Source organism: Leucoraja erinacea, chromosome 22 (assembly GCF_028641065.1).
Source record: "Leucoraja erinacea ecotype New England chromosome 22, Leri_hhj_1, whole genome shotgun sequence".
Taxonomy (NCBI): domain Eukaryota; kingdom Metazoa; phylum Chordata; class Chondrichthyes; order Rajiformes; family Rajidae; genus Leucoraja; species Leucoraja erinaceus.
In genome coordinates, this window is record NC_073398.1 from 29291396 (window position 1) to 29313997 (window position 22602).

General features: G+C 40.4%; 1 protein-coding gene across 1 annotated transcript in view; it reads right to left on the reverse strand.

Annotated features, from left to right (window-relative positions):
- Positions 1–22602, reverse strand: part of LOC129707916 (collagen alpha-1(VII) chain-like) — a 260386-nt gene that overhangs the window by 71271 nt on the left and 166513 nt on the right. Inside the window, 13 exon segments of the mRNA XM_055653380.1 lie at positions 905–961; positions 3100–3135; positions 4308–4343; positions 5823–5867; positions 8439–8498; positions 10896–10931; positions 13033–13104; positions 17417–17542; positions 19157–19216; positions 20029–20064; positions 20322–20348; positions 21156–21215; positions 21309–21347. Of these exon segments, the coding sequence (XP_055509355.1) occupies positions 905–961; positions 3100–3135; positions 4308–4343; positions 5823–5867; positions 8439–8498; positions 10896–10931; positions 13033–13104; positions 17417–17542; positions 19157–19216; positions 20029–20064; positions 20322–20348; positions 21156–21215; positions 21309–21347 (690 nt within the window).

The window sequence follows — 22602 nt, forward strand, 5'->3', positions numbered from 1 at the left end:
GGTTAATTGGCTTGATAAAAATGTAAAAATTGCCCCGGTATAAAATTGTCCAGCTTCCAGTATAGTTCCTGGTGGACTTTTCGGTAGGTACAAGGTACAGGGGATGCTAGAAAATTATTCATATTGTGATTTCCCTTAATGTGAAGCTATCATCTACACATGCATCATGAAATGGGAGTGGAAAAAATGTTTATTTATTTACTTTTTTACCACATAAATTCTGTGAGTGAATTCATAATCTCTTTTTTTTGGTGCTGATCTGTGAATTCTGCCATGGTGAATTTTCGTTACCCAAATGGAGTGCTGGGATCTCTTGTATAGGTGTTATGGAAAAGAGAATCTTTTCCATACACCATGTGTTCTGTTGACGGGATTTATTGGGGATATCTAAATAGGATGTGGATGCTTTTTTGGAAGACCAGGGAATTGGGGGCGATGGGGAACTGCCCAGAAGCAGAGAAGAGGCCTGAGATAGATAAGGCATGATCATATTGAACATGTCTTGTGGGACATGCTGGCCAACTCCAGCTGATGTTATATGCTTAAGTAACGTACTTGGTGGCCCAAATTAGTCAACAGACAGGTTGTCCTTGTGTAGGAAAGAACTGCAGATGCTGGTTTAAATTGAAGATAGACACAAAATGTTGGAGTAACTCGGTGGGACAGGCAGCATCTCTGGAGAGATGGAATGGGTGACGTTTCGGGTCAAGCCCCTTCTCCTTGTGTTTGTCCTTGTGTTGGGTTTTTGAAAGAATGGTCTAATTCAGCCCATTCCTTTGTATTTTCCCGTTTTCCACTCAAATGTTTTACCTTCAAATCTGACTTTACCTGGAAAAACTGAAAATTAGAATTAGGATTATTCAGGCAAATCTAATGCCAATTTAAATAACTGGTGTTTTCATACCAGATCCCCTTTATTTCCTTTGTATCCTTGTGGTCCTGAAACACCATGTGGGTCTCCCTAGAGCAAAGGGGAAAAAAGTTACTTGATGAATGGTCAAAATACAGAACTATGGCGTAAATGAAAGTCAACGCAAAAATTCTTGCAAAATGAAAATGTCAGATGGAATTTTCGCACTGTGTAAACATTGTATATATTTATTACTTGGACAGGGGCCACAGAGTGGCATGGGTGCGGGACTGTTTGGTGAAATTTGACAAATGTAAAAAAATTGTATTGGAAAAAATTTGTATAGTCTCCGAAAATGTCAGATGAAATTTGTTTGTTTGAATGGTTCAGGAATTATATATATTTATCAATTGAATAAAGTCTATTTTGAAATTAAAAAATTTTTTTTTTTAAAAAGGCAAGTATTTGGTAAACATGACATACCCGACTCTGGGTAAAAGGCAAGAATTATATCCATGTATGTTATTCATGTGGAGTAAGATATTTGCAAAGACTCAATCAAGTCAAATAAAGTTTATTTTCATATATACAAGTGAAGTGCAAGGACAATGAAAAACTTTGCATGCAGCAGCATCACAAGCACATAGACTCAGATAAACATACAGAAACAAATTTGACACTCATTATACATAAATTAAACATGCAATTTCTAAAAGAAAGAAGATAGCAAAATAACAAAACGCAAAATAAAATTAGAAAAAAGAACTGGTTGATGGCAGTGCAAGAGCTACAATAGAAACATAGAAAATAGGTGCAGGAGTAGGCCATTCGGCCCTTCGAGCCTGCACCGACATTCAATATGATCATGGCTGATCATCCAACTCAGTATCCTGTACCTGCCTTCTCTCCATACCCCCTGATCCCTTTAGCCACAAGGGCCACATCTAACTCCCTCTTAAATATAACCAATGAACTGGCCTCAACTACCTTCTGTGGCAGAGAATTCCAGAGATTCGCCACTCTCTGTGTGAAAAATATTTTTCTCATCTCGGTCCTAAAAGATTTCCCCCTTATCCTTAAACTGTGACCCCTTGTTCTGGACTTCCCCAACATCGGGAACAATCTTCCTGCATCTAGCCTGTCCAACCCCTTAAGAATTTTGTATGTTTCTATAAGATCCCCCCTCAATCTTCTAAATTCTAGTGAGTACAAGCCGAGTCTATCCAGTCTTTCTTCATATGAAAGTCCGGACATCCCAGGAATCAGTCTGGTGAACCTTCTCTGTACTCCCTCTATGGCAAGAATGTCTTTCCTCAGATTAGGAGACCAAAACTGTACGCAATACTCCACGTGTGGTCTCACCAAGACCCTGTACAACTTCAGTAGAACCTCCCTGCTCCTATACTCAAATCCTTTTGCTATGAATGCTAACATACCATTGGCTTTCTTCACTGCCTGCTGCACCTGCATGCCTACTTTCAATGACTGGTGTACCATGACACCCAGGTCTCGTTGCATCTCCCCCTTTCCTAATCGGCCACCATTCAGATTCCCCAACCAATCACAAGCATGACATTAGCATCAGGGCATAGCTTCACCTGCAGAATCCCAGACACTTTGGCAACTTGTAGGCCATCTGGCCAGAAACCTTCTGCAACCCCTTCCCAGGCTTCAGACTACCTGGAGCCATCTATGTCACATGGGCCTCCAGCTCCCTGCAGATCATGTCACCCTTAGTGAAGCAGGTTTCAAAGACATCTTCACAGACATCAGCCATTTTCCCAATTACCCAAATTTCTGATATCCACAAAATATGCCACCTCTTTGAGGCAGCGCCTCATGTAGATGCTTCCATATAACCATATAACCATATAACAATTACAGCACGGAAACAGGCCATCTCGGCCCTACAAGTCCATGCCGAACAACTTTTTTTCCCAGTCCCACCTTACCCAACCCTCCATTCCCTCCTCTCATGATATCCCACAACCGGAAGATCATTCAACACACCACTCTCTGAGTAAAGAAGCCCTATCATGTTACCCCTAAACTTCTGTCCCTTAATTCTGAAGTCTTGTTTGAATCTTCCCTATTCTCAAAGGGAAAAGCTGATCCACATCAACTCTATTGGTGGGGAGAACTGTGGCCATGATCCACCGCTCTCTGTACTCTCTTGTGTTTCTATGGACAATCTGGCCTGTCTTTATGCTGTAAGTGTATTGTAAAATATAGTCTAGAAACATAATTACCTTATCACCTTTAATTCCTGCAATCCCCAATTCTCCCTGAAATAAAAGCACAGACATTTCAGTACTGACAGATCTTGCGGAAAAGATTTCTAGCTTTGTCATTATCGAAGGTCACAAAAAAAGGGGATTGAAGATGTGAGGAGAGAAACTGCAAAATGTGAAACTTGGGCACAGCCGCTCAATGGTGCACATGATGCAAGGAATGAAGGAATAAAGAAATTAGACAACGGGGTAATATGATGGAAGTTGGGGAAATAAATGAGGAGATCCAGGGCAGGAATGGAGTGGGATTTAAAGATGAAAATGACTAATTGCGGAACAGCAGAGAAGTCGTATAATTCTGATGTAGAATCATTACGAAGGATGTGATGCCATCCAGAAGAGTCTTGAGAAATACTTAGAGTAGGTTAAGCTGTAATAATAGAACACAGCAGAGTCTAAGCGAAGACTAAACACTTAAAGTCTATTTAGGTTTTGGTTTATTATTCTCACATGTACTGAGGTACAGTGAAAAGCTTTTGCATGCTATCCAATCAAATCAGATAATACTATACATACATATAATCAAGATGAACTCATGTACAACAGGTAGAACAATGGGGAAGATACAGAGTGCAGACTGTAGTTTTCAGCATTGTAGTCACCTGTCCCGTAGACAAATTCCAATGTCCACAATGGGGTGGAGGTGAATCGGACAATAATACATTAGCTTATGGAAGGACCGTTCTGAAGCCTGATTACAGAGGGGTAGAAGCTGTTCTTGAGTCTGATAGTGCATGCTTTCAAGCTTCTGTATCATCTGCCTGGTGAGCGGAGGGAGAAGAAGGAATGATCGCAGGGAAGAATAACTAGATGTTGAGAGGAAGGTAGATAAAAATGCTGGAGAAACTCAGCGGGTGAGGCAGCATCTAAGGACCGAGTGAACAGGTGACGTTTCAGGTCGCGACCCTTCAGATGTTGAGAGGATGTGGGGAGAATAGATTAGAGGGAAATCAATGAAGGAATAATATTGTCGTGTGAGCTACTAGTCTGGACTTGATCATGGAAATGCTCTCCTTCTAGCTCATGAAGAAATATAGAAATAAGGACTAGTTAGATAGCTTTTTCAAAAATTAGCCATGGATTCAAAGATAAAATAATATGTGCTTAATAATGCAATGCATTTGTTACCAGGTCCATTATGTTGTCAACACACTTGAAGTTTATACCTTCATTCCTTTCAGACCGGATAATCCTTTCAGACCCTGTCAGGAGGGTGGAAGGAAGATTAATTAATTGGCCTCTGTGGCTGAAGACCTGCTTCTCATGCTTTTACCCCCACCACCCTCTTCATGCCATCAAAACATTTGTCACTGTTTAAAATAATCAAGATATTTAATTTAAAAAAAATTAAAAAATACTAGATTTATTTAAAAATATTCAAAATGTTAAATTAATGAACAAGAACAAAGCATTTATCTGCATTTCCCTTTTCAATCCAGGCTGACAACCCCATTTAAATCAATGGAAATATGGTGGATTTGTCAACCTTGGCTGGAGTAAGAATGAAAGGGAGAATATGAATTGTATCCTCCATTCAACTCAGTCGATAAGGCCACTCTCCCTGGACTCAAGGACTGAGTCCTGTGACACAGTGGGTCAGACATGCCAGTCCCAAACCTCTAGCACATGGCTTTCTTCTGTGATCCTCTGCACTGAAACACAATAACTTACACGCTGGATAAGCTGGTGATTTTGTACAGAATTGCCAATGTCATCCGGCTCTTTGAATAGAACTCAGTTACTTGTCTTACTGAGTCAAGTTAGAAGTACCCAGTGGTTTCATTCAGATTCCAGACCACAATTTGGACTTCTTTGCCTTAAGTCATGCCTTTGCCATGTTGTATAGAACATGAAAATAAACTGGGGATGATTAAAGCACTTAATGTGTTTTTTATTAGGATGGATGCTAACACTGTACCACGCAACATCAAGCATTAACTGTACCTGGATTATGGATTTGAAATGTAAAGTTCAGAATGAGCTACAATCTATTAAACACCACTCCATTCCAAGCCCTTTGATTAGATGATCTCAAACTTCGACAAACAAGGAAGGATAATTATGGTTTATTTAGATCTATATTGAAGAGCCTTTAATAATCTGTAAATTGGCATATGATGTTCCCATATTATACAAGGGAGATATCATCCTATTCTGGTAGCTATAGACTCACTAATCATAAAGTTACGAATGATAATAAAACTAAGAAACAAAATAGAAGATTATCTGAATCATTAACACCATCCAACACTAGGGACATTTTATACATTTATGCCAAGCTAATTAACCTACAAACATGTACGTCTTTGGAGTGTGAGAGGAAACCAAAATTCTCGGAGAAAATCCACGCAGGTCACGGGGAGAACGTACAAAATCTGTACAGACAAGCACCCATGGTAGGATTGAACCCAGGTCTCTGGCACTGTAAGCACTATAAGGCAGCAACTCTACCGCTGTGCCACCGTGCCATCCTTGTCTAAGAAGGATTACTTCTATCACACTGCTGCCTATATTATGTTGATTATTCTGTGATCCAGGGAATGCTGAGTGAGGGGGGGGAGGGGAATGTTTAATAAAATATTCAACATTTTCTGATGCTTATTTCTGATGCTTATTTCTGAAAATACACTTTTTTATGTGTTCCTTCATGGTCAACACTCACTCACATCCCAATAACTTACCACAAGCCCCGTTTCTCCGACTGATCCAGGAGCACCATTAACTCCCTAGGAATATTTTTCAAAATGAACATTGATTAGATTTCAATTTGCAACGTAGATTATAGTGTGAGTGTGAGTATAGTTCTTCCTGTATTCTGAATGTGTAACATTTCCTGATCATATCTATCAAATATGACTGGTGTGAGACACTAATTGAGATGGAGTTTTGTAAGCCAGTCTGTCAGCCTATATGCGAGCTGAAAATATTGCAATATCAAAACAGGTAGATACTTGTACAAATAAACGATTATTTTCATTAGTAGGGGATGATTTCTGCCTTTGATGAAGCAGCAGAAGCCGTGATATGAACTGTTACCTTAATGAGTTTTATTATGATTTGATTTAAATTATTTTGTACATTTTAATTACATTACAGGTGATGATAACTATCGACATAGGGAGAGAGATAGAAGGAAAAGAAGAAAACAAAAAGAGGGAGAGTTGGGCAGAAAGTGAGCAAGGGATGAACAGAACTTGAGAAAAAGAGAAAAAGAGGAAGAATTAATAACTGTACTTACATTAATGGGATCAAACAGTTGTAAACTGAAAACAATGTAGAGGCCAAATCCAGAAATTAACCATCGACAAATGCAGAAACTACCCAAAAAGAGAGCATACACCAAGAGAACAAAAACCCTCTGAATGTATAAGCTGTGAGAACAACAGTGACAGAGAGAGGGTGAAGTGTATCTGACTCCCATGGAGCTATATCATTCACTATGTGAAATAAAGGTTCCCTGGTTGGAGATGTGTTCTTGAGCCTTTAGAAGGGCAATAGCGAAAATTTATTGAGTCAGTTAAAAGCCTTTAGAAAAGATGCTGAAAGCTTGTTGTTTATAAATGGCATTCCATGTCAATATGTTGTTCGCAGAGATTTAACAGAGAGATGTTCAGGTGGTTTTATTTTTCCCATCTGACGTGTAGCCCTTTGTAAATGTGTCATTTTGTGGAAACTCTTTTACTTATTTCCAAAACTATTGAAATGAAGTAACTTGTTGCAACAATGGAAGCTGTGGTTGATCACCTGTAATGTGACGATATAACTTAAACACAAATGGCATCAACAGCTCATGGAGCTGCCGGACAAGGGGAGTAGAGAGCTAAAGTTAGGCGTGATTGGGAGAAACTAAAGGGAACGCTTGCCATGGCTTGTTTATGGCAAGCGGAGTTTCAATTTAAAAACACCTCTCATCCTCAAAGTGTATATGGGTGATCTGGCAATTCACCATACCGTATCACCAGTGGACTGTGCCTAGAATGGTTAGATTTATATACATTTCAATTTGTGATACAGAGAGCTAGAGCAACATGCTGTCACATTAAGATTACTGTCAACTTCAAATACAGCTACAGTATTTCAGCACAGACTGGAGTTCAAAAGGAATTTATTTTCTGCCATTTACCAGCAATAGTTCAATTTGTTTAAAAAAGGATGCAAAGAATGTGAGAGGGAATGAGCAAAGGAAATGGAGAGAGAGAGAGAAAGATGGACAAAGAATGATAGAGATAAAGAGAGAGTCAAGAGTCAATTTAATTGTCATTTGGACCCCTGGAGGTCCAAACGAAATGCCGTTTCTGCAGCCATACATTACACACAAATAGACCCCAGACACAACATAATTACATTTAACATAAACATCCATCACATAGCTGTGATGGAAGGCCAAATAAACTTCTCTCTCCACTGCACTCTCCCCCCCCCCGATTTCAAAGTCATAGCCCCCGGCTGGCGAAAAATCCAAGCCACGTTAGGTCGCACACCGGGTTTGGTGTTGGAGCCCCCGGTGTGCGCTCGCAGAGTCCGTTCAATTACCGCGCGGGGCAGTTTGTCAGTTCTTCGACCCCGCAAAGGAGAAGTGCAAAGAAAAGCGTGGGAGCCGGGAATCCCGAGCAAGACCTGGAAATGGAGAGCAGAGAGCAGAAAGCAGCAGCAGCGCTCCGACAAAGGCAATGATCGGCAGAGAGTAAAGGCTTCTTCCTGTTGGAGGCCGCTCCTCGTTTCAGCCTCAACGACGACTGAGACCCGACGAGTCGGGTCTCCAGTGAGGGAGAGATTCAAAGAAGGAGGGATAGAACCCCCAGAGGGAAAAGAAAATAACAAAGTTGGCATAAAACACAGGCAAAAAAATAATAAGAAAATGAGATGCAGAGGCCGAGAATGGCCAGAGCCGCGCTACCGCACTAAAGGTGATCAAAAGAGACAGAGTTTAAGGGGAATACAGAAGGAGGGATAGAACCAGAGGGAAAAGAGGGAGTTGGCTGAAAGGCAGAATGGGGAGAAAATGAGATCTGGAGAATAAAGAGTGAGCTAGCACTAGAGAGGTAGAGACATTAAGAGGGAGAATAAAACTTTCTGGGTGAAAGATGATTAGAGAGAGTGAAATGTAAAGTGAGCTAAAAAAGAAAAGAAAAAAGAAAGATAAAATAAACTGGTTGATATGGAGATGGAATGGGAAGAAATTGCAGAATGAGACGTAGAGGAAACAATATGGATAATAGCGATGGTGAGGGAATTAAGACAGTGGTACAGAGCGAGGGAGAGATAGATGTTTTAAACGAAGGTATCTGAGATCTCACCCTGCGACCTGGAAACCCTCGACCACCTCTTGGTCCTTGGACCCCCAGTCCGTCGTCACCCTGTGATACACAATAATAAAATATCCAACCCTGAGATATAATATGCCAAATTTAAAAGCTGGAGGTATTTACAAAAATTCAAATTAATTCATAATACATCCAAATATACATGGCTATGTAAATAATATTTCTGGGTGACGTTTCGGGTCAAGACCCTTCTTCAGACTAGTGTAGAATCTCCATTCCCCTATTACCTTGCAACCAAATAGATATTTATTCCTGCCCTATTAATTAAAATTCCCCATGGTTATTAATTGCTCTCTTTTCTATTCAGTTCCTTACCATGAAACATTAGACCACTGAAAATATGGATATTTCATGTTTTTAAGTTGATAAGTTGTAGGAGCAGAATTAGGCCTCCTACTCCTCCATTCAATCGTGGCAGATCTATCTTTCCCTCATAACCCCATTTTCCTACCTTCTCCCAAATAACCCCTGACTCCCAGACACACGGAGAGAGATAGAGACAGCAGCTTCTATCACTGTAGATTTAATTTGATTGTAACCATCATGTTTTTTTACTGTGGTATTGAATACTTCCTCTATTCCCATTACAATTTCCAGCACCATCCTAGCCGTTTACACCCCCACACATCTCTTCCAGTGATGTGCAACTTAGGTTGGCCATGTTGTGTAAGAACCAACAGTTCATTGTAAGAAATGGTAGTGTTTACATGCAGAGACATAATGTTCTGTAGTGCTCTTGCTCCCACATTGTGAACATTCAAAGGTACCTACGTCACAATGTCATGTGCTCAGGCTGTGCGCTGCTGTGCCACAAAACCACTGCGAACCTTTTCCCTCCTGCTGCTGTGCACTGCTCTGTGTGGAATCCACACATACACTTGCTCTTCTTGCTACTGTTTGTTGCTTTGCCATCAACTTGGCCTAAAGCCCTGCACTCTTCTGCTGCTCCAACAGCAAAGACATAGTGATCTTCTTGCCCCATAGTTCAATGAGGCCTTGATCATCAAGCCAGTGACCAACAAAGAGCCCGTTGTCACAGGAAAGCTCAGGGCTGAGAATTGGTTGTGCAGACAAACAAGGAGAGATGGAGACAGCAGCTTCTATCACCATAGATTCCAGTGGTCTGACAACACATGGAGCAGGTGCTAGCACTGGTCCACACTCTCTGTGCTGGTCAAGGTGCTGGCCTGAGCCACACATATCAGCGCTGAATGGCTTCACCACTCACATCAGCCAGTCCAACACCAGCCCTCACAGGTAGCATCTGCACCTCTTTGCAGATTCAATCCACATTGAGCTGTGGGGCGATCCTATCACTGTTTCCATTGCTATGTAAGTCCCAGAAGAAAACAGAGTTAGCACCAAGTTCTCAGCACAGCAGAAGTGTTAAAAATGCATCTCTTTATACCATCACACCTGACTGTACTCATTCCACTTGCCTGATTTAATTCCAATTCCCACCATGCCTAGCTCATTCAAATACATGTCCAGGTGCTCATTATGCCTACCTCCTCCAGCAGCTCATTCCAAACACCAACTACACTTTGTGTGTAAAATCTACCCCTTAGATCCCCTTGAAACATTATTTTTCTCATCTGAAAACCCACACCCTCTAGTTTTAGACACCCCATACCACAGGATTCTGACTATCTATCCTATCTATGCTTTCCATAATTTTAAAGACCTCTATCATGTCATTTCTCGGTGCCCCATGCTCCACTGAGCCTATACAATGTCTCCTTATAACTCAAGTCCTCCAATCCGGGCAACAAGGCACATGGAACTACAGGTGCTGGAATCTTGAGCCAAAAACGAAGTGTTGGGGAACTCAGTGGGTCAGGCACGTGGGAAACCTTTCCTGTAATATGGCAACCAAAACTGCACGCAATACTCCAAATGCGGCCTGACCAACATTTTGTAAGGTAACACAGAGCTACTGAGTCAATTATACCCAAGAAATAACTAAAAAGGAATATTAATGTCCATGATCAATGCCCCTGGATTGTCTTTCTGTTTGAAATTTAAAGAAATCTTTATCGCACATTCTAGATGCATTTGTGAAGATGCTGTTAGGCTTCCTTGCAGTTCATGTGGTGTTAGTCTTTGCACCAATTCCATATCACCATGATTTATTGAACTACTTCAGAAAGAGTCCCAATGAGATTGCAGCTACTTTTAGACAATAGCTGGTAATAATGGCAAACTTCCATCCAAAAGAACGCAAGTGAATGATGTATTTGCACTTATCCACTTTTTAATTACAAATCCTCATATTCAAATTCCCAAACTGACACATCTCCATCTGAAACAAAGTCCTCTTGTTTACCAGCTTAGACCTTCGGGATACTAATTCAATAATGTTGCCACTACACCACAGTATTTCAGATCGAAAACAACATAGAGAGGATGATAATGAAAAAGTTAGCTTACGTTGTAACCTTTGATGCCAGGTTTTCCAGGAGGTCCCTGAAAAGTAAAATGAAATAGTTCTGTGTTTGAGACAGATGTTAGAAACATTCATGGTAGCTTGAAGTTAGTATCTGAAATGAATAAACATTGTGACGTGTATTTGAGGCATATACCAGAGCAAATTAACATTGTTAGTTTAATCTACTTTTCAACTTTTCTTTCAAATTAAGTTAACTTCAGCTACCCCTTGTGGTAGCATTTTCGATCTTCTCACCAATCACCAGGATGATTGTGTATCTTTTTCTTTTTAGGCCTCTGTTTGTGTTATTCTCATAAGGTCATAAGTGATAGGCCATTTGCAGAATTAGGCCATTTGGCCCATCAAGTCTACTCCGCCATTCAATCATGGCTGATCTATCTCTTCTTCCTAACCTCAATCTCCTGCCATCTCCCTATAAACCTCTGACACCCTACGAATCAAGAATCTATCTTTCTCTGCCATAAATATATCCACTGACTTGATCCCCACAGCCTTCTGTGGCAAAAAAATCCACAGATTCACCACCCTCTGACTACATTTTCTCCATGTTTACAATTATTTGCAATAATTTCTTTGCAAAGTGATTTTGTTAGAAACACAAAATAAAGAAAGCAAGATTTGGATGAAAGGTCATTGTTTACAATTTAATTTGCGTGGACCACTAGCAATTTCCAATAGGTAATATAATTCACAGTTGTGGGGCGATAGGTATGGAAACAGGTCTTTCGGCCCACCAGGACCATGTCTTTCCACCAAATGCTCATTTATACGAATTCTACATGAGTACTATTTCCATAGCATGATATTCTCATCAACTTCCCCCAGATTCTATCACTCATCCACACTAGGGCCTTTTATAGAGGCCAATTAATTTTTAAATCTTTATGTCTTTAGGATGTGGGACCAAACCAGAGCATCCGGAGAAAGTCAGGTTTGACTGGGTCTCTAGCACAGTGAGATAGCATCAGTCATTGTTGTTGTGATAATTGCTGCTCCCAATTCACCAATTTTTACCCTAAAATCTTCACTGTAAAGGTCAGTGCAAGTTCAGTGCTGTCCCAGAGTGGGGCAACGATCATCCCAAATATTCCAAAATCCTAAATACTGTTGATTATTGGCCTTGTAAATTATGTAAATTATAACAAGGTATAGTCAACAAGTACATATTAATGGCATTTCCACATTGACTCCCTTTGTTACCTTTTTAACAAACAGATAAATCAATGTTATTAAATCAAATTTAGTGGGATATGATTTGCCTTTTACAAATCTTTCTCTATTTAGATTCAAGATTCAAGATTCAAGATTCAATTTAATTGTCATTAGTTACTTGTCATTAGTAAATTTAATTTACATTAGTACAAGTTTTTGCTGGTTTGTTATCATTATTGATTCTCAAAAAAAAACCTACTGATGCTGGAAATCTAAGATATTTTTTAAAATCTGTGATTCCTGTTTGTGGAACTTTCCCTGCTACCATGTTTAAACGGACTGGAAGGTAGTTACGTGGTTTATCCCTTTACTCTCATTTTTAAACAAAGGCTACACTTGAATCCATGAATAGAGAGAACCATGATCTATCTGCAGTGTCGGACAGGGTCTACAAATATTGGTTGCCAGAAGACAAATGGGGCCCACTTCATCAGGGGCCCACTTGATATAGGGGGCCCACTTCATCAGGGGCCCACTCGCCATCGGGCAAGCTGACACCCTGGCCAGTCCACCACTGTCTATTTGGTTTGTCCAGTTTAGTTTAGTTTAGTTTAGTTTAGAGATACAGCATGGAAACAGGGCCTTCAGCACACCAAATCCTTTGTCATTGGGTTCAGCTTTAACTCAGCGAATAAATGAACCAGATAGATCAGGAAGATCAAAAACTTGATACCCCCTTCTCAAACATTTGACAGTTTTCCTCGGTGGCTTAATAAGAGCCAATGTGGGAAGCAGGTAAATGTAATCTTAGTGCAGTGAGATTTGCCCGAGATTGAGGCAGATTTTGAGGAAGCACACCTGGCATCTTATGTGAAACATTATATAAAGGTAGACAGAGTGAAGTAAATAAATTATATTCCAACAGAACGATACTGCCAACATCTATCCCTTTTATTATACACATACTGCCTTGCCGAGTGGTCCCTTTATTCCAGGTGGTCCGGGTAATCCATTCTTCCCCCTTCTACCTCGATTGCCCTATTCAAAGAAAAAACTATAGTATTCATTGATAAAATCAACTTAATATCAATATAACTCTTCATTAACTTTCACTTTCTAGGCCGCCATTACCTCATCTTTACCATGGACGTCCAGTCCCTTTACGCTTCCATCCCCCACCAAGAAAGTCTCAAACCTCTGGTTCCTCCTTGAACAGAGCCCAAATCAATTTCCCTCTACTAATACTCTCCTCTGCCTAACAGAACTTGTCCTCGCACTCAACAACTTCTCCTTTGACTCCTCTCAGATTGTCCAAGATAAAGGTATTGCTGTGGACATTTGCATGGGGCACAGCTAGGTCTGCCTCTTTGTCGGTTATGTTGGACAGTCTAACTAAATGGCACCATCCCTCAACTTTTCTTTGCTACATCCACAAAAATGCTGGAGAAACTCAGCGGGTGCAGCAGCATCTATGGAGCGAAGGAAATAGGCAACGTTTCGGGCCAAAACCCTTCTTCAGACTGATGGGTGGGGGGGGGTGGGCGGCGCTGAAAAGAAAGGAAAAAGGAGGAGGAGGAGCCCGAGGGCTGAGGGATGGGAGGAGACAGCAAGGGCTGAGGAAGGGGAGGAGCAAGGGCTAACAAAATTGGGAGAATTCAATGTTCATGCCCACAGGATGCAGACTCCCCAAGCGGAATATGAGGTGCTGTTCCTCCAATTTCCGGTGTTGCTTGCTCTGGCCATGGAGGAGACCCAGGACAGAGAGGTTAAAACTTTCAAAACATAACCATGTTTAATTTCAACATAGTAAATTATTTAATCTACAAGTGAATCTGTTCTTGTGGTGTGAGCTGCCCTTTCCACTGATTGCACTGTTGCTACCTTGCTACCCTTTCCTGTCTGCATGAAACAGTTAAAATCGATCCCATGGAATTGAGTCGATTATTTGTTGTGGATTTGGTGATTTCTAAAAAACAGACTCCGAACAAGTGGTGATAAAAAAATGAAAAAGGTCGTTTTTAAAAGTACATAATTAGAATAAGTTAAAGGTCGATGGAATTTAAGATAAAGCAGCAAATAGCTAAATTTTCAGAATTGTTTGCGGTTAAATTATGGTGGAATAAAATATGTTTTGACATCCTAATTAGTTTTGTATAATGTGTAACAGAGCCTTTTGAAATTTGTAAAGTTGGAGTAGTTGATATATTGAATGAGTTGAAAACTGGTACATTCCGTCCATTAGATAATTTATTTCCTTGGGTCTAGAAAGGCTAGTGGCATCATCTTAAGAGCACTATTGAAGGCTTAACCAGGGCAGAAGAGTTTCTATTGGATAATTTCCTGAATATTTTTAATAGGGCATATTATTTTTCTGTCTGAGAGATTTTGATTTAAGACATTTTGTTAAATTAACAGTCCTTAAAGATAGCAGGAAGTGAAAGATAACTTCAAAAATTGGAAAGAAAACCCTTAAGGTTCAGCACTGCGGCATGTGCATTAAGAAGTCAATAGGCTAAGTAGCTTTTATTTCTCAGATGTGTTGGATGATGCAAGCATCATAAGGCAAGATTAATTTGTGTTGCTCAGACAATTACAAGGAGATGGTCTCATTAAAAGCTCTTGCAACTTCTTCATCTCTGACTAGAAATCCTTCCCTAACCTAATCAACATGCCTCTACTGGATGCTAGAACGATCATTAAAATTTCCGCAGTTAATTTCCAGAAACGCATGGCTTGTGGGTGACTTTTAATTAAAATCCAGGGACAAAAGTGAAAATGTTTCACAGAACGAGGTCTCCTGGGTTATTACTTTGACAGTCAGTTATGTGAGGAATCTCAGTGAGAACTCTTGGAGAATAAATATTCAAGAGAAGATGAGTCATTACAACCCTAAGTTTTGTATAACAAAATTAAACAAAAATATCAACTTGTGCACTATATAGTTCATTTAATGTGTAATATGTCTCAAGGTGCTTCAGGAGTCATATCAAACAAAATTTGACACTGAGCCTTGTCAGTTGATATAGGAGCTTCTAGCTCAAAGAGGTAGATTTTAGGAGTGGTATAACAGAAAAAATAGATATAGAGAAACAAAAAAGTCAGGGATAGGATCTTATCACTATGGCCAGTGGCGGAACTGAATAAAGTTACATGGCACCCTCTAAAGAGTAGAGTCCCCCCCCCCTAAAAAAGTGTTCAGCCATCTTGTAATAGCGGTACCATTTGGCTGAGTTCCAGCTATTACAGGTAAGTCGATGCTAAGGTGCAGGGATGGAGCCAAGATGGCCTTTAATTAGTGAAGGATGTTCGCAGATTCTTTCCCTTTGAATCGAATAACAAGTGATAATTGTGACATTAGGTTGATCCAGGAAATTTGTTTCAGAGTTCAGCGTTCATGGCAGAAAAGTTAACAATGAAGAGGATCGCAATTAAAGGAGTGGTTAGATTAATTTTTTTGTTTTATTGCAAAAGTAATAAAGTTGCACGTTAAAGTGTCTGGAAAACTATTGCACAGTACAGCATAACGGGATAGAGATTCTCAGGAGTTTGCCCAATGTTCCACAGTTGATTATATTTGACTAAATTCTGGCATAGATAATTATTTACATCATCCAAGGTTGGCCTCGTGCTTGGATTGGTCTTTTCACACAACAGGAAATCCCATTACCAGGAAAGGTTGACTTAAACAAACTCTTGATTGGATGCTAATATAAAATAAATAAGATACTAAATGTATCCAAAAACAGAGAGGGTCGAGGGATTTGCTGAAAAAGATGGGGTTTCCCCAGCTCTGGTCCAAATGTCGTGAAAGTGCCTTTTTAAATTAACTAAAAAATCCATAATCTTTGATTTGTTCAATTAACTTTACTAGTTGCTTAGCATATTTAAATTTTTTAATGAGATTATTTTATGCTTATTTTTATGACCGATGATATGTTGGTGCATTCAGACACAGATGTGAGAAAAAGGCTGAACATTATGGAATGGGAAGTTTCACAAAATAAAAACAATATTTAGCCAAAAAGGTGGAGGAACTCGGTATGACAGGCAGCTTCTGTGGAGGGAAATGGACAGTCGACGTTTTGGGTCGAGATCCTTCATCGAAGCTGAATGAAGGGTTCAGTCTAGAGATGAAGGTAAATAACGGACTGTGTCCCCTCCCCATATATCATAAACCAATACATCTAACCTCGCTCACACTTTGACAGCTAGGTGCCTGTCAAAGCAAAGCCACTGTTCGGTCTGAATGTCTGGTTTTATTTCAATTTTTAGGCCTATTTTAGATATGGTAATTTTAATTTTTAAAGCTATATGTATTTATTCTGTTTTTATTAACTGCACTGATGGGAACAGATTGAGAAATGTTTTTGTTTCATCTGTGTATGTAAGTACAGGTTCACAACCTTTTATCCGAAAGCCTTGGGACCAGACACCTTTCGTAATTCAGAATTTGTCAGTCTTCGGAATGGACATTTTTTTGCGTAGATTTTAATGGCTGGCTCAGTGGTAGAGTGTTCGGCTCATATCCGCAAGGTTGCGAGTTTGCGCCTTGATCCCGGCAGAAGAAGTTGGAGCGGGGCTGGGCTGGCCTGCTGCTGGCTGTGGGTCTCTGGGATCTCTGTGCTTGTGGTGGGCCTGGTGGTCGACGTCCAATTGGTCCTGACGTCTCCGGTGACTGCACTGACCTGCAGCCATCGCCGTCGTGAAGACAGTACAAAGCCCCCACGCCGGTGCAATGAGCGGGGAGCTGGAGAGGGGAGGGGAGGGAAGGGGTCACACACATGGCCGGGAAGCAGAGGGGTGTAGATGGGGTGAAACTGAAGGGAGCGACAATCTGCTGCTGCCTGCACGCTGAGTTAAAAAGTTCCCACGCAAGACTCACGATACACTGTGTATCGTGTCTACCGTGGGAACTTTTTAACTCAGCGGGCAGGTAACAGCAGATTGTCAATTATTAACCCTCCTGCGCAATATACTCTCACCTTCTCTTTTATGAATGGGGATTTAGTTCCCCTTTCTTCGAGGACCGACCGGAGGTTCCGCTGTCACCTCTGCGGGCCGCCCTCGGTGAACGTTTTCAAGGACCTTTCTTCAAGGACCGAAAAAATGGCCGCTATTCGGAGGTTTTCGTTATTTGGATTGTCGGATAAAAGGTTGTGCACCTGTACTCAGTTAAAATAACATTAAAGTAAATACTGAATACTGAATACTAAATGTTGACTCTCCATTTTCCTCCACAGATGCAGCCTGTCCTGCGAAGATCCTCCAGCCACTTCCCCCTTTTTACTACAGATTCTACCTTCTGCAGTTTTTTATGCCTGCTCAGAAAATGTGTTGTTTTCATAGTTACCCTGATGCCTGGCAGTCCTGACACTCCGGACGGACCTCTCATGCCCTGGGCTCCTGGGATACCAGTATTACCTGCAATGCCTTGGGTACCTTGTGCCCCTGGAGGACCACTTTGCCCTGGTTCACCCTAATCACAGAAAATAAATCACAGTTAGCATTAGCGCAGCATTGCAGATCTGTGTTTCAGTTTGGCCTAACGTTGATTCCTGGTTTAATTTATTTTAAAGATCCAAAAATAACGAAAACGTTTATGTTAAACATGGATGTAATATTTTATTGGGGCGTAACTAATTTCTTACAAAAGGACAAAATAGCATGGTTCGTTTTACCATATTTGTAACCATAGTTTCATATTGGTTGGTTATCAACTTGAAGAGAGCAATAAATTATCCTATACAATAAATATCTTCCCTTCCATATCCTCTTTCCATCTGGCTTTACATTTCACTCCTCTTCTTTCATTATCCGACACCTTTTTGACTCCTCTTCATCAGTAGTCTTTGTGCATCCTTCTGTCAACCCCCCTCACCTATATTCACCTATTACTTATGGGCGACACATTGATGCATGTTGCTGCCTTACAGCGCTTGCACCGCCGGAGACTCAGGTTCTCTCCCAACCATGGGTGCTGTCTGTACGGAGTTTTACGTTCTCCTCATGACCGCGTGGGTTTTCTCTGAGATCTTCAGTTTTCTACCACACTCCAAAGACGTAGAGGCATGTAGGTTCATTGGCTTGGTGTATGTGTAAAAAAATGGCCCTAGTGTGGGTAGGATAGTGTTAATGCGTGCGGGGCTTGCTGGTCAGCCTGGACCCGGTGGGCCGAAGGGCCTGTTTCCACGCAGTATCTCTAAACTAAACCAAACAAAATACACTACTCCAGCACTTTGTGTTTTGATCAAGATTCCAGCATTTGCAGTTCCTTTTGTCTCCATTTCTTCTATTTCACTGCTCTCTGTTTAATCCTATTATTTGTAGAGAGTACAGCATGAAACCTGCACATATTTTTGTTTCGCTTTATCAAGTTCAATATAAAGCACAAGCATAGGACCATTATCCAAAATCCTTAAGGTCCTCCTTGTTTGTTTCTTTCTAACTTTATGCTTTTTCTCACTATGTTTTTGCACTAATGTCTTTTTTCCATGCACTATTCCATCTTTTAGAATCTTATGTGTAATTTATAATTAATTTAAATAAAATGTGTTTTTGTGCAATGCTGTGCAATCCAGGTTCAATCCCGCATCTGGTGCTATCTTCCCAAAATTGTGCGGGATGGTGGGCCAATTGCCCACTGTAAATTAACATTAGTGTGGAATTCACAGTAGATTCGGAGGGTGGTTGATGAGAATATAGAAAGACCAAAATAGCTAAGGGTAGAAAGGAGTAGAATTTGAGTTAAAGTGGATGATTGTTGGTCAGTGCAAACTCTGTAGACCGAAAGGCCTGATTCCATGCTGTACAATGTGTAGAAAGGAACTGCTGATGCTGGTTTATACCGAAGATAGACAGAAAATGCTGGTGTAACTCAGCGGGTCTGGCAGCATCCCTGGAGAAAAGGAATAGATGACGTTTCGGGTCGGAATCCTCCAGTCTGAAGAAGGGTTCTGACCTGAAATATCATCTATTCCTTTTCTCCAGAGTTGCACCCTGACCCGCTGATTTATTCCAGCATTTTGTGTCTATCTTTCATGATCTAAACCTCCTGGCTCTCAACAGAATGCTGGCTTCAAGGGCTTCATACCTTTTGTCCAGGAGATCCTGACTGACCAATTGGTCCTCTGAAACCAATGCCAGGCTCTCCCTGGTAAAGCAAAAATGGAGATATTATTAAATGCAGATCATAATGAATCATTGATTATAACAATAGACATATTATTCTGTTGAAATTTTTTTTTAAATAAATTTGAAAAGGTTCAATATATTGTTCACATCTCTGTTGATCACGTTGTCAAAAATATGAGCCTGTTTTTACTTCTAATTTAAGTTGCTGACTGACTTGTATATTTTCATTGTGTGTTCTATGTTGAGTTAGAATTCTGGAGATCCTGGAGATACAATCTGAAAGAATGAAGTAGGAAGAGTGGCCATTGCTGAGGATTCCCTGACCGCAAACTGGATGGATTAGACTGAGGGCAATTCCACTGAGCAGGAAAATGGAGATAAGGGATGGTGAATTATGTCAAAGGCCGCAAATGCATCTGGGGGAGGGGCGAAGAGTAATAATTCAGATTCAACCCATGGTAATATGACCTCCAAATCCACTACACTAAATTGTGCTGCAAATCTGCAACCACCAAGCTCTGTTCACCAAACCTCTGATCCACCTTTTCAAACTAATCCTTCCCAATTCCCAAGGGTTCATCCCAGGAGCTTCTTGCCATGTCATGTGTTTTCCTTTCTTAACAATCTACGATGATTCGAAACAGGAACACCAGCTCAGTTGATGAACATTGATGAACTTCAGTTCATGGAGCCCTCATCTCGTGTCTGTGAGGTAAAGATTCTTCTTAATGGGGGATGGTTTTAATGCCAGAAGAAAGGCAACCCCCCACTAGAAAATCAGCAAGGATAATAGACAATGCAGCAAAAAAAAAATGTGGAGCCTAATCTTACCTTTTGACCCTTTTCACCATTTTCCCCCTTGTTACCCTGTAATTATAATAAAGAGTTATTTTAAATTGGTGCCATAAAGAATGAATTATGTTGATCGATTAATTGACTTCTTAATCAACAGTGCTCTCTGACTGCCTTTTTAGTGATTTAATTTCTATATATCACATTGCTTGTAACAAGATGGTAACATTTTAATCCTAATTGAATCTTAAATTATAATATTCTAAACTTGAAGCAAAAGCAGCACAAAGTTTTGTTAAATATAATTTGACTATGGTATTAACAGTCCATACCATGTTTCCTGCTGTTCCTGGTTCTCCCTGTAAAAAAACAAAGTAAAGACAAACAAGATGCGTGTTTGATAATCTTTCGGATGGAGAAAAAAATGAAATTAATTTAAATATTGGTCTCTCTATTTGGAAAATTACTTATGTTTGTATTAGATTAGGAAACATTTCCTAGGTTAGGACACGGTTGCAGGACTGAAGGAGTACTACTTCTTTACAACTTCCATCCATCTGAACAGTGTAATATTCCTTCATAAGATTCTCATTGAACACAAGAGTTCAAGCCTTTTTCCTGCACTAAAGAAAGCAATTCATGCACAAACTACAAATGTCAGGAGAACACATGACCAAATATTGTCTTGAGTGACAAGTTGATACAAAGGTAAAACATAATCTGGTCCACGAACGTTCTTCAAAGGAGAAAATCTGCTATTCCCACTTGGTCTGGCCTAAACATAATTTCAGACCCACTCCATGTCATTGACTTTTGAAAAAGAATGTTTTCCGAAATATATGTCACCAATGCCTGTTCAGGGGCCAACCAGGGATGGAGAATTAATGCTACCCTTCTCAGAGATGGCCGGATCCCATTAAATGAACTTAAAAATATTCGGATGGGAAAATAGATTAAATCACTGTCACACATTCACAAATCCAGTACCAGAACTGAGCAATATCTACATAATATCAACATTACTCATCAGTGGAATCTGGTGTTGTATGTCTGTTGCTTAGGGTCAGGATTCTGCACAAAACGCTCCAGGAAAAATTAAACATCTATCGAGAGGAGTGATCCTGACTGGATTTATGAACAAGAGTTTTAGAAAATCCATAAATTACCTTTTGACCTTGCAGCGAAAGGATTGTCAGTGCAGGAGCAATAACGTTCATGGCCTTGTTCTGTCAAATGAGAAAAGAATCCACACCTCAGACTAATCTGTAAAGTTCATGAAATTGTTAAAATAGAATATATTTCTGATGGGATCAATGTACCTCTTCTCTTTTCAACTTTCTGATGCTGTGAAAAGAATCCTGGTGAATAGAATAGTAGAACATTGATTTATTGTTATGATATTCAGAGCAAGAATTTATACAAAAAGAGCAACATGTTCTGATTGCTGGAAATCCAAGATGAAAATAAAAATTACTGGAAAAAAATGGACATTTGGGCAATATCAGTAGAGAGAGAAATAGGGTTAAAATGTCAGGATAATAATCCCATGTTCCCATTGTGTCCTTGACCACCTCCACTGCTAGAGTGAGGCCACACACAAACTGGAAGAATAGCATCTCCTATTCAATTGGATACTCCACATCCCAATGGTATGAACATTAAATTCTTTAATTTCAAATAATATCCCCCAAACCCATCCATTCTCTTTCCTCTCCCACACCCAAACCCGGTGCATACACATTTCTCCCATCACCCATATCCCCGTTCCTTTGTCCACCTCCTTGCGTTCAGCCTCCGCTCCTCCCATCTCCAAGGCCTGCATTTTCTGTGGAGATGGGAGGTTTCTGCCCCAATTCCCGCTTCCCCTGTCACTCCTTCCACTCATATCACTCCCACCCCCCGGCTTTACATTTCACTCCACTTCTTTCCACAGCTGATGCTCTATTGTCTCCTTTTCTAGCGCTTGTCACTATCTAGAACCATTTCCCAATCGCACCCACTTCCTCACCAGCGTCCACGTATCACATGTCTTGTTTGGCCCCACCATACCTCTCTTTTCCATCAATACCCCAATCCCTCATTATGAGGGTGAGGAACGGTCCCGACCCGAAACATCACCTGTCCATTCCCCCCACAAATTCTGTCTAACCCGCTGAGTGAGTTCAGAACCTTGTTTTTTCACTCTGGGTTCAGAAGTTCCTTTCACCCTGGTGACAGAGGTGGGAGAAAACACAGAAGTGTTAGCTGCTCATCCTTGCCCTTCCCTAGCTTTATAACCTGCTCCAGCCCTTGCAACCCTCTGCTTGATCTGTGCTTGTTCAATTATGCCTTCTTGAACATGCTCAGTTTTAACTATAACTTTGTCTTTAACTATTTTATCAATACACTGGACATTATTTCCTTAACTATTTCACCACTTTCCTCCTTTAAGACGCTCTTTAAAATTTACAGAGGTACGTTGGAGATCAGGAAGACATCCTTAGCTTATGAATATTCATTCAAGAGTTTGATAACAGATGGGAAGAGGTTGATCATAAATCTGGCTAGATGTGCTTTCAATCTTTTGAGCTTTCAAATAGTTGTTTCTCCACATTTCCATTCCCACACTTTTAA